Consider the following 13,718-nt stretch of genomic DNA (forward strand, 5'->3'; position numbering starts at 1 on the left):
TTTACAAATTCCATCAGCATGATGGTATTGGCACTCTAATTATGTGCTTGCCAGACTTCAACTCTTTTGATCTCAGCAGGGTAGAAACAAATAACACTCCAGTCAAACAAATGTGAATGAAAGAAAGTTGGATCACTGTGTATATATGCTCAGATCAATTAAAACACAATTATGTCATTATGTTATGCATGTAGTCATTAAATTGGAGGCAACACTCTAAGGTAAATATGGTGGACTCTACTGCTTGAGTAAAAATCGACCTTTAGTAAGAAATTATAGTAGATATAGAAAATGAACACACTCCTAATAAAACTGTGACTGTATTTATGTTTAAAACAAAGCTGATCACAATAAATACCTATACAATTTAAATGGAAAAAACAACAACGAAAAAGACCCATACGAACCATAAAACTAAGAACTGAAGATTTCCCAGTAAAGAATATAACTCAATCAACTACAAAAAAAACTTCAGTAAAACAAATCACTATTACAAAAGGAGTGTTCCTTGACTGAATATTAAATATTCAGTGCCAATCTTGTGTGGTATCACTGATTCTTTTTGTGCTATTCAGTAGTGGTAATGCTATTTCGGGTGCAGTTGTGGTCCCATTAATAACATCCTCAAAGATACGTACGTCATGTATTCCATCATAAACTACTTTGAAGGCCGGCTGCTTCTCATCATGATACACTCCACGGTTGCCATGGAGAATGGACACACCTTCCTCTTCAGCTCCTTTACAGTTACTCCCATACATACAGTGATCAGGCCTGTAGTTCCACTGGCATGGGAAGATGAAGAGACACTCTGGGAAAAACAACAAAAATATGCATTACACGCTACAGGAGGCATCACTAACCCTCGTGACACATACGGCTACCAGAAGCATAATGACTCACGGGAGATAATATTTGATAGTTTTATAATTGTATGTATATATAATGCATGTGTAAATTAAACCATTTATCATAAAATGCATAATTCAACCTTTAAATAATATGTATTGAACAGCAAGACATTATTATTATTATTATTATCATTATTATGAAAATAGACATACAGTATACATAAATATGCACACCCAAAAGGGAATACTTTGTTGCAGCATCTTTGGCTTTTATTTTATTTATAGTGGGCAATATTCGCACCCTCTTCTTTGCAAAAATGCTCCGAATATGTCAGATTGCGAGGACATCTCCTTTGCATAGCCCTCCTCAGAACACCCCACAGATTCAGGTCTGGTCTTTCCAAAATCTTAATCTTCTTTTGGTCAAGCCATTCTTTTGTTGATTTGGATGTGTGCTTTGGTTCATTGTTACGTTGAAAGATAAAGTTAGCTGAGAGTGTTACCACCATTAGCTTTTGATAACCAGCTCATACTTGAATGTATGGCTACTTTGTTGATGTAGGAATGTGGGATATTTGTCATGCACTGCCAAAACGCAAAAGCTTACCTATTGAATTTATCTCATTTCTAGTGCAAACATCGTACGTCATTCAATGTGAGCCATTTTCAGAAAAGACAACCCCTAAAGGGCCAGCCATTTTACAGCATTTTTCAAGACCCACAGAAGCTTGTGTTCTATGATTATATTTACACAGAATCGTCCAAATGAAAGAATACTCCCTTCTTTCAACCAAAAAGTTCTATCTTTTTCTGTTCTTTAGTAATCAGCAGTAGAATATAGGTAGGTTTTACTAAATTTGTCCATTTCTCTGAGAAACCGGAAAAAAAGGGATACTTTTAAAAGCCAAGCAATATGAAGCATACAGTGACTCTTATGCAAATATATTTTGCTTTCGAGACACCCCTAACATCTGAACAGTGGTTTTACTCCATGAACCAGCTAAAACAACATTTCGGAATGGCTTTTGATATCAAAATAATAACATATTTACCGATATACACGTGTTGAGTGAGAACTCACCGGATGTCGATGGACATGTACTGTTTAGGGGAGCTTTATATATGGCGAACGTAGTCCGCGTCATACATCCAACATGTATGTACTTTGGCACATTTATGACACACACATACTTCGACTAACTACCGCAACACATACATTGCGAAACCTTTATATATATATACAGACACATACATTATATACATCTGTTTGATTGTTAAATGCTTCAACTAGTCCGACTATGACCACCACCACGCCCTCATCCTCATACGTTAAAATGTGTGGGTGGGACTGAGCAAACTAGTCTGATCTCAATTCTAAAATGGTACATTGTTGCCATCTGGCAATTCTGTCTCATTAATATTGTCTGGAAGCTTCACAATGACAGGAGAGCAGCATCAGACTCTCCCGCAGCCCTCCTCATGAAAAAAAAAAAAAAAAACACATAAGAAGTAAAACTATGTTCTTGGAACGGAACGTTTGGCTTCTAAAAGACGTATTAATACTTACAGAATTTTAAGATAGTTTTGACTTTTTTTTTTTTTTTCAAATTTTCAGCAAGACAAAAAGACTTGTTTTAAGATACAAGGTCTTACTTTAAAAATCTTATCCAGTCAATTCATACTAGTTCCATTGGCAGATTAAAAAAAAAACCCGTTTACTTTAATATTTTATTACTTGTTTTGAGAAGGTCATTTCCCCCAGTGTGTGCTTGGTGATGAAATGCTGCCTCCACCACCACCAGTGAGAGTAAAATGCAATCTTTTTGGGCGCTCACTTTAAGTGCCTTTGTGTGGGAGGGATATGGCTAATTTAGCCCAGGGGTCTGCAACCCTTGGCTCCTTTAGCCTTCTGCTGTGGCTCTCTGTGACTTTGGAAAATAAATGAGTATTTAATTTAAATTTAAATAAAACCTTTTGTTTTTTAATGTAATTCTAATTTTGAAGGTGATGATGGGTAAAAACCTTTTTATTTTTTGTCACTCGAAATATGCGTCACAAGCACCAATGCGTGGCACCTGGAGCCAAGTTTTAATGAGCTATTCGACACCCACCATGGATAAATCCAAAGAAAGATTTCTGAAGAAAACAGCATGTTTAATACTAAGTGCTACATGAACTATATTAAAAACAAACATCGCTCACACCTCACAGATGACAGCTTACAATCGTGTGTGATGATGAAGGTGACAACTTTGTGCAGCGGTTGTACGCTGAGTTTCAGGAGCAAAAATCGCATTAGTCTGGTAAAATAGATATTTTAATTGGCTATTATTTTGCAAATATTTATTTTAAATTCAGTAAAATACTCATTTTCTTTTTCAGTGTATTCCTCACTTTAGATGTCAAAAGGGTTTTGTGGCTCCCGTTTTTTTTTTTTTTTTTTTTGTGGGAGACAGTTCAAATGGCTCTTAGAATTTATTATTTAAGGTTGTCGACCCCTGAACTAGAGAAATACTGCAGCTCCACTAGTGGTTTTTTTTCTTTGACTTTGTGTTTTTGTAATGCTACTACAATGGGGTACCCACTGATGGCAAAGAGAAGAAATATTATGATAGCCATGAAGCAAAACTGATCTCAGTTTTTCTCTATCACGTCAAGTTGTTGAACAAAGTGAGAACACATTGGAACAAAGGAAATATATACCTATGTAAATAAAACACTCAGATGGAATAGTTACAAACTTTGAAAACTAAAAAAAACAGTGTAAAACGAAATAGAATTTACAACGGTACGCCCATGGTTACAAGGTTAAGAGAAAAGCCAGCACAAATCCTCTCAATTCCTACTATGCTAGCTTTCTGTTTGCAGATATTGATAGTACTGACTTATTGGGAGCTGCACACGCCTCTCACCGCAAAGTCTAAATTGTGACTGCACAAACAAGTTGCCACATAGCTGTAGATGAGCCCAATCGTAATCTGGCAAGTCTTACCACAGCTAATCAGTGGAATTTTGCTTATCTGGAGGGGAAGCTGTGGAGAAAGAACGTGACGTGCTTGAACAAAACTGACTGCAATTTTGGAATCAGCATGCCAATTTTAGATGAAGTGATTGTGTTGGTGTAGCTAATATTGGAGTGGAATAATCCTTATTTGACAATGAGTGAATTACGGTCAAGATGAGGTCATAACTCTTTAATTAATGGATGATGTACAATGTACTGAGAGTAATACGTATTCAGACAAGGGTTCATTTAGCTAAGAAAACAGTGCAGTAGGAACTCAACAGATTTTTTTTTTCAAATTGTTCCCGTGTAATTACTGACGAACATAATGTAAACTGCAAAGCGAACAGTAGGTCTCTTTACACGGAGCTACTTGCATCCTCTCATTTTATTACATTTCAGACTGTGATATAGAAAGTAGATACTTGCATTAAACAAATATGTGCAGTATGCAAACAACACTTTATCTTTAGTTGGGCACTTACTTTACTACCTTACATTGAGCACCTAGCTGTTACCAGCTGATCAGCTGTTAACTTCCACCACTGATGATGCAGAGAAAGGTCCGGCTTGCTATTGGCAGTGTTGGAAGCTTGGTGCTCAACCTAAGGTACAGTAACTGCCGAACTAAAGGTAAAGAGTCCTTTGCAATATACAATATGGATTTAAAACACGAGAGTCTAAGTATCACTGAGTCAAAAACTTAATAATAATGACAAATAGGAAATGAGTACTTGGTATTTTTACAGCTAGCGAAGCTGCGCCGTACCAGCCAGCACACACTTCCAGTGTATTTTTTTCAATGAGCATCCATGACACAAATTCTCACAATTCACGTTGGGGCTTGGTCCATCACCCCCGCAAATAGTAAGGGTTCACTGCAAAATAAATTAAGTTATAACTTTCATGGATCTAGTAATTTTTTTATTATAATGAAATATAAATAATACTATGTTTCTGACCCTACCTGGGTTGTAGTGAAAGATGATGTTGAGGAGGTCCTGATCTCCCCATGTGATGTGGTTCTTATACTTCTGATAGAGTGGGTGTAAAAGGTCCTCCCAGGACAGACCACGGGCAATCATGCTGTTCTGAGATATCAACATAGTTCACTCACACACAACTCAGAGCTGCTTTTTACAAGGAAAAAAAAAAAACAAATCATCAAAGGAGGAGGACATTTGCATTTCAGCTTCCAGTTGCAAATTGAAGAGCTGCTAAACTGAGTTGTGAGGGAACACGTCTGTGATGCTCGCATGGTAATCGCAAAACTTCAATCAGACCCACTCACAAAGCTCTGAGCCTGCCACTTGAGCTCAACAAAATAACATTAAGAATGCAAAAGTAGAATCACATCTTACTTAAGCTTTCTGTGTTAAGAGAGCCAACAAATGACAATATTTTGTCTAACCTTGAACAATGTGCTGCGGATCCTTGTGAGATTCATTAGCATGACACCCGAGTTGACCCCTGAGATGCCGTAGAAAGGATGACGTGCAAAGCGGCTGTACCAGCCGATCTTGGGGACCTCGTGCTCCGGAGCCATTGCTGCCAGCTGGGTGCTGTTGAAGGACTTCAGCATTCTCCAGATATCATCCATAGGTCGCAGGAACAGCACATCAGTGTCCACGTACAGTAATGAGTCTACGTCCTTGAGGATGACCTGCGGCATAATTACAGATAGTGAAAATTCATGATCATGAACCACCAACATGTATAAAAGTGTATATTGTCAGCATCTCAAAAGGAAACCTGTGACATTCTCTGGTAGCCTAGAATGAGCCAAAATGTGTAAAATGTTGTAGAGTCACATCCGTCTGGACCAAAGTCAACAGACGAACAGTGGCTTGTTATATTGGTATTTTTCTTTACATGAGAAAAACATTACTTCGTCTCGCATACTTTTTATCATAAATGTGCATTCACTGCACATTGTTTGGCAGCTTCCGTGTGCAAATGATAGAAGACCGAATATTTTTTGCACTTCTTATTGCAATGACCAATATATTAGAAGCAGCTCCCAGTATGATGAAGTGATTGTGTTGGTGTAGCTAATATTGCAGTGGAATAATCCTTATTTGACAATGAGTGAATTACGGTCAAGATGAGGTCATAACTCTTTAATTAATTGATGATGTTCAATGTAGTGGGTGTAATACATGTTCAGACAATGGTCAATTTAGCTAAGAAAACAGTGGAGTAGGAAAATATTTCACAAAACTCATTCTGCTCGTTTGAATTGATGAAAACATTTTGCAATGTTCATGCACTGTTTGTTAGGTGTCATGATAATACAGAAAAAACTGATTACACAAAATTACTTCAAATGAATAATTTATTAATGGAACAGGCTGCACTGTAGACTCGTGGTGAGCACGTCTGTCAGACAGTTCTGAGGGGTTTGAATCTCAGCTTGGATTGAGCGTTCCTGTGTGGGGTTTGGAAGCTCAACCTGTGCTTGTTTGGACTTTCTCCGGGTACTGCGGCTTCCTCCCACATTCGTAAATCATGCATGTTAGGTTCAATTAAAGAGTCTAAATTGTCCATAGCTATGGATGTGAGTTTGAATGGTTGTTTGTCAATATGTGCCCTGTGATTGCCTGATGACCAGTCCAGGGTGTATCCTGCTTCTCAAATTCAGCTGCATTAGTTGCCCACATGAATTTAGGAAACTTGTCTGCAGTTAATAAAAAAATAATACTAATAAAAAAAAATAATGTGTTAGCAAACCTTATCTCTATCGTGGTCATATTCTGGTTAGAGAGGCTTATTCTGCTTTCGAAGGACTCGGACAGTCATTGTTCTTTCAATAAATCATTAAAAAGGCCATTAACATTTATAACATTATTTCAATGAATATCAGATGAAAGGGTAAAATCAATAGAAATGACTGAATCCAGCCCCCTGAGACTGTATATTTAAAATAAAAAATAAAAAGTCTGCTAACAAGATGCAAAATTATAAGCAAGCACACGAAGAAAATATTACAGTGATGAGCTTGTGGAAAAAAAAAAGGCTATTGAGTAATTAGGATTTAAATCACACAGAGTAATGAAATGCAGAAATATGTGTTGCAGCCTTACAGGAAGAAAGAGTCTCTGAGCGGCACAGGGCTTGAAGAGCTTCTTCCATTCGTTCGCATTCCCCACTGAAAAGGTGATTGGGTAGAGGCTGTACCGGAACTTGGCTCTGACAAATTGGGGCCACTGGCTAAGCTGGAAGAGATGTGACTTGTTTAATTTATGCATGCACTTTATACATTTTTTGTGATAATAAGTGCCATGTAAACTATAATTACCATTTTAACAGTTTGGGCCCATCAAAACTACAGTATAGACAGTAAATACATATAATGAATTTATCAGTTAATGAACTGGTTCCCTTTGAATCTTAATTCTCTAGCCGACTGAGGGATTTTAACTTCTATCTTTGAACACTTTGGAAGACCCTTTTCTGCCGCAGCATGATTGAAGGCATAGTTGGATGAGTTTCGTGTGGAATAACTTGAGACCCCTGACCCCCATATCATGAGCTAGAACAGTGACAATGACAGGTCCTCTCGTCCAACAATCAGTGGAGATCAGAAACACATGTTTTGCCTTTTTCACTTTCTGTGGCCAGGTTGCCAATATCCATGCACCCATTTTCTATACCACTTACACTCATCAGGGTTGTTGGTGTGCTGGAGACTAACCCAGCTGACTTCAGGTGAAAGGCAGGTTACACCTTGGGACTGGTCACCAGCCAATCACAAAGCACACTTTGACAGACAGACAACCATTCACACTCACATTCAAACATCAGGAGAATTTAAAGAGTTCAATTAATATAACATGCATTTATTTGTAATGTGGAAGGAACCCAGACTACTCGGAGAAAAATCCACACAAGCACGGTAGGAGAAAATCCACATAGGAAGGCCCGTGCTGCGTTTTGAACCGCCGACCTCTGAGGCCAATGTGCTAACAACTTGTCCAACGTGCCTTAACAGTTGAATACATATAGCATATGTCCAGCTATTGCCACAACTAACAATATTAACTAAAAACTGCACTTACAGGGACTGAAAATGTGAAGTCAATACAGTGAGGGGCACTCAGGTTGGGCCTTACCACTTCATACCGTAAATTGAAAATTTTATTTTTTGGGAACACCTGCCATTCGTGGACCCTTAGAATAAAACTGTTCCGTCATAAGAGGGATACAGATCTTCCTTTTTGCCTGACCTAACAGCCCAACAGGAGAAAAAAAAATAATAATAATTGTCTAGGGATGCACCGATACCACTTTTAATAATATTGAGTAGTACTTAGATTTGAGTACTCGCCAATACTACTTTAATTACTATATTTGATAATGCCGATATAGGCAGCACGGTGGCCGACTGGTTAGCACATCTATCTCCCAGTTCTGAGGACTGGGGTTCAAATCCCGGCACCGCCTTTGTGGAGTTTTCATGTTGTTCAAGTACCTGCGTGGGTTTCCTCCCACATCCCAAAAACATGCATGGTAGGTTAATTGAAGACTCTAAATTCCCCTTAGGTGTGAATGTGAGTGCAAATGGTTGTTTGTTTCTATGTGCCCTGCGATTGGCTGGCGACCAGTTCAGGGTGTAGCCCGCCTCCCGTCCTGAAGATAGCTGGGATAGGCTCCAGCACGCCCTAGTGAGGATAAGTGGTTAAGAAAATGGATGGATGGATGGATGGATAATGCCAATATGTCTTGCAATTATGATAAAAACGTTTTTATTTCATTTTTATCAAATATTGTTCAAAAACAAAACTTTTCTTAAACATGTAAGTTTCACACTTTTCAACATCCAACTTTGTCCTGCAACACTGTTCACTAAAATGTCGCATGTAACACAAGGCATTTCAGTTCTAAAATGAAACTGGCAGAACAACTCAAGTGATACATTATCACACCACCGCTTACTTTTCTTTACTCTGGATTCAGAAAATACCATCTAAAGTTGAAAGGGCAGACATTCGAATGAGTTATCACTGTGGTTGGCTTGAGTCTAGAGTCGAGGCCACCCCCTGAGCAGGGAGGACCCCGCATAGGTTTTGGGTTTGATAAATGCACACGTCCAAGTAACGGGAGAGCGGTTAAAAGAACCATAACTGGTTTAATGAGCCACTCCCAGTTTCACTGTACAGGTCTGTGTGTATTTAAGACTGCCGCAGATTAATCTTTGAGACAAGCATATGCTACTGTGAGAATCTGGGGACCGTGGCCTCTCCTGCCAGTGGCATCGTGACAGGAGTGCTCGTGGCTCAGCCGGAGCCAAGCAGTGCAGAGCGGGAGACGGGATGCTATTAACTTGGTGTTTGGCGAATGGCCTGTCACCGCAATTCATAGGGCGGAGTTCATCATCTATTTTGTGGAGCATAATTTGCAGTCGGCTTTAGCGTTATTGTCATCTGTGTTTACCCTCAAGTATCTCCACATGGTTGACATGGTTCCTACTCCACCAGACTAGTAAAGTGGTATCGACGTCAGCATTTTTTAAAATATGAGTAGGAATACAGATGTATCGGCACTGATATTGTGGTATTGGTGCATCCCTAGAATTGTAATCCCCTTTCTCCCCCTCATGGTGACCCTGAATACAGCAATAACAGCTGCCACTCTTGTGGGATGACTTTCTACATGATTTGGGTCTGTCTGTGGGACTTTTGGTCCATTCATCCAGAAGAACATTTGTGAGGTCAATAGTTACTGATCTTGGCTCTCAAGTTTATTCACGCCAAAGCCATCAAACCATGCACAGTTTATGGGCCTTCAACCTAACTGGTCCTACAAAGTTGAAAGCACAGAATTGTTCAAAAGGTTTAAAGATGATATACTATATTGAGGTTTAGGAGGGGAAACTGGGCCAGAACCAACCATTGATTAAATGTAAGAGAGGTATGTCCCAAAATCTTTGTCGATAAAGCGTAAGCATAGAATCCTCTCTGGCTCCTCTCTAAAGGTGACTTTGAAGTGATGCACAGTGCTGGAGCACAGCAGGGTGTCTTGGTGATAGATTACACCCCAGTGCAAAGATAAAAAGGTTGTGTGTCATTATTAGCGTTTCTGAGAGGATGGTTAAAAATGCTTTGATCTTGATGTCATCTATTACCGAGCGGTGGTGAATGTGAGCTCCCTTGGCTTGTAGACTGGAGACAAAAACATTTTCTCCCCTATTTTTAGCTAAGTGTTTTGCCAAGCCAAATCCAAGCCATAAGGAAATACATATACAGTATACTGTAAATAAATATATAATTTATCTAATAGCTGCCTTAGGCATCCTACCTTTTCTTTAAACTGTGGGATCAAGAGGTCCTCAGCAAAAATGTGAAACTTGATCTTCTTCAGGTTGAACAGGACAGCTGATTTGACGAGCGTTAAGGTCTCCTCTAGACGATTTCCACATGCCACCATGGCCAAGTGCATGACTTCCTCTACGCGGGTGCGCCTGGCCACAGCACGTCCTTCTTTACTAAAAATACACAAATAAGAGAGCTGTAACATTGTGGTTTTCTGGGGGGTGCTGGGTGGGGGTGGTGGTCCCTAATATGTCCTCCTCCTGGGTGATGGTCAGGGTGCTTCAGAGGAGCTGGTGGGCTGCCTTGAGTCTCTGTGCGTGGGCGGTGTGTCGTGTGAACCAGGTCCCCTGGGGTGGGCACCCTGGATTGCCCTCCCCTTTTGGATTGGTGAAGCAGTGTCCGACCGTACTTATTGTGCCTGAACAGCGTCTCCAGGACACCTTTAATGACCAATGTGCATTCATGAAGGTGTTGATTCATTAGTATGTCTCTGTGGACACACGCTAATTGGATTTACAGTGGGTACGGAAAGTATTCAGACCCCATTAAATTTTTCACTCTTTGTTATATTGCAGCCATTTGCTAAAATCATTTTAGTTCATTTTTTCCCCTCAATCTACACACAGCACCCCATATTGACAGAAAAAAACGGAATTGTTGAAATTTTTCCATATTTATTAAAAAAGAAAAACTGAAATATCACACAGCCATAAGTATTCAGGACCCTTTGCTGCGACACTCATATATTTATCTCGGGTGCTGTCCATTTCTTCTGACTATCCTTGAGATGGTTCTACACCTTAATTGGAGTCCAGCTGTGTTAGATTATACTGATTGGACGTGATTGGGAAAGCCACACACCTGTCTATACAAGACCTTACAGCTCACAGTGCGTGTCAGAGAAAATGAGAATCATGAGGTCAAAGGAACTGCCTGAAAAGCTCAGAAACAGAATTGTGGCAAGCCACAGATCAGGCCAGGATTACAAAAAAAGATTCTGCTGCATTTAGGATTCCGAAGAGCACAGTGGCCTCCATAATCCTTAAATGGAAGACGTTTGGGATGACAAGAACCCTTCCTAGAGCCTGCCGTCCGGCCAAACTGACCAATCGGGGGAGAAGAGCCTTGGTGAGAGAGGTAAAGTAGAACCCAAAGATCATTGTGGCTGAGCTGCAGAGATGCAGTCGGGAGATAGGAGAAAGTTCTAGAAAGTCAACCATCACTGCAGCCCTCCACCAGTCGGGGCTTTATGGGAGAGTGGCCCGACGGAATCCTCTCTTCAGTGCAAGACACATGAAAGCCCGCATGGAGTTTGCTAAAAAAGCACCTGAAGGACTCCTAGATGGTGAGAAATAAGATTCTCTGGTCTGATGAGACCAAGATAGAACTTTTTGGCCTTAATTGTAAGATGTATGTGTAGAGAAAACAGGCACTGCTCATCACCTGTCCAATATAATCCCAACAGTGAAGCATGGTGGTGGCAGCATCATGCTGTGGGGGTGTTCTTCAGTTGCAGGGACAGGACGACTGGTTGTAATTGAAGGAAAGATGAATGCGGGCAAGTACAGGGATATCCTGGACGAAAACCTTCTCCAGAGTGCTCAGGACCTCAGACTGGGCCGAAGGTTCACCTTCCAAGAAAACAATGACCCTAAGCACACAGCTAAAATAACGAAAGAGTGGCTTCAGAACAACTCTGTGACTGATCTTGAATGGCCCAGCCAGAGCTCCGAGTTTAAACCCAATTGCGCATCTCTGGAGAGACCTGAAAATGGCTGTCCACCAACGTTCACCATCCAACCTGACAGAACTGGAGAGGTTCTGCAAGGAGGAATGGCAGAGGATCCCCAAATCCTGGTGTGAAAACATCATTCTGAAAAAGACTCATGGCTGTATTAGCGCAAAAGGGTGCTTCTACTAAATACTGAGTTTTTTTCTGTCAATATGGGGTGCTGGGTGTACATTAATGAGGAAAAAATTAACTTAAATGATTTTAGCAATATAACAAAGAGTCAAAAATTTAAGGGCATCTGAATACTTTCCGTACTCACTGTAATTGCTTGGTGTGAGGCCACTCTCTAATTGCTATAATTTTTTTTTTTTTTTAAACTATGATTTTGTTAACTTCCTGGGTCCTCATTTATCAATTGTGCCTACACTCTGAAGTGTGCATAAAGCGTGCGTACAAACATTTCCATGCAAAGTAAGGGATTTATCAAGTTGATCTTATGCATGGGGATGTGCATGAATTTACCCACAGCTCTGACCATGGGTACACACAAAGCCTTGTGGTAGAAGAATGCACTGAGAGCGTAACCAAAGACATCTGAGACATCGAGATCCTTTTGCCCCTGGGACCTTTGGCCACCGGGACATTTTAATGGGAGATTGGAGACATTATGCTGCATTTCACAAAAAACACTAAAACGAATAATGCCGATGTGCAATTCTTTACCTGGCCGCAATTTACATCCAGTTGCGATACAGACATCACCAACAAGCGAAATTAGGGTTTCCCAAACATAGTTCGAGCCACAGATTGTACTCACTTTTGAATTAAAGCACTGTCACACAGCAAATTCAGATACGTGAACAGGAAATAATTTCATTCAATCAATGCACAAATAATCTGTGATCTACATCGGTTGGAGGAAGGCACGATTCATTCATTCATTCCACAGAATAGCTCGTGGATGTGCGCCTTGGGAGCGATGGTTGAGGCTGGGTGGCTAGACGTATAATGACATGTCCCAAATAATACTTGCAATATGGGTCGGCCTATCCTTAATTGCTTGAAGAAAATTCCCATCTGTGGGCCATGACACATTTTTTGGCATTGAGTTTGACGTCAAACCACTTGTATTTCTGCCGACTTTGCATGCTCTTTCCTCTTATCAATAGAATTACCAGCAGCGGTTATATTCTCACATGGTCCCATGTCATTTTTTCCTATTTTTGGTAACGCAGCTACATTAACTGTTCCAAACAGTATTTTTTTGGTTTGTTTCTGTAACCCATTTAGTTAAATTACAGCGGGGTTACATTTCCACTTCTCTGACAAGTTCCTCAATCAATGTCGATCTACCGGAGCTATTCATTTCCTCTGCCCTCTTTTTCGGAGAGGGAAGTCGGGAAGTCAAGCCGTGCATTCTTAAAGGGATTGTATATGGTCACTTGGAGGTGTTTCTCAATGCAAATGAGGCTCAGCGTGCGCAAGTGTGGCAGTTTAGAACAGGTGGGGTGTATCAACATACATTACTTACATGACATCACATTCCAGGAGCCTGCACATTCCATAAATACGGATTTTCTTTGTACTTACACACATACTAAATAAACAAACTTAGAAACTGTTCTACGCAATTTTTGATGAATGAGGGCCCAGGACTGTCTTCTAATCTGTGCACAGTTATTTTTACAGGTGTTTTTAAGAACTGCATCGCCATTTCCATCATACACCGGTAGCACTGCCTGGCTTACGCCTGTCCTGCACCTTCCTTTCCTACCCTTTCCTGTCCTATTTGTTACTCGTTGCATCCCTCTTCCTCACAG

At 40.2% G+C, this 13,718-nt stretch overlaps 1 protein-coding gene across 2 annotated transcripts in view; it reads right to left on the reverse strand.

Annotated features, from left to right (window-relative positions):
* gxylt2 (glucoside xylosyltransferase 2) overlaps positions 1 to 13,718 on the reverse strand; it is a 31,177-nt gene that overhangs the window by 2,392 nt on the left and 15,067 nt on the right. Inside the window, exons 2-6 of one of the 2 annotated variants that reach the window (XM_061689118.1) lie at positions 10,153 to 10,339; positions 6,939 to 7,070; positions 5,267 to 5,518; positions 4,823 to 4,946; positions 639 to 811 (exon numbers count right to left, since the gene is read on the reverse strand). In XM_061689118.1, coding sequence (XP_061545102.1) covers positions 639 to 811; positions 4,823 to 4,946; positions 5,267 to 5,518; positions 6,939 to 7,070; positions 10,153 to 10,339 — 868 coding nt within the window. The remainder of the gene's footprint in view (positions 1 to 638; positions 812 to 4,822; positions 4,947 to 5,266; positions 5,519 to 6,938; positions 7,071 to 10,152; positions 10,340 to 13,718) is intronic. The other variant, XM_061689119.1, reaches the window with a different exon arrangement.

The sequence above is a fragment of the Phycodurus eques genome, chromosome 10 (genome assembly GCF_024500275.1).
Source record: "Phycodurus eques isolate BA_2022a chromosome 10, UOR_Pequ_1.1, whole genome shotgun sequence".
Lineage (NCBI taxonomy): Eukaryota > Metazoa > Chordata > Actinopteri > Syngnathiformes > Syngnathidae > Phycodurus > Phycodurus eques.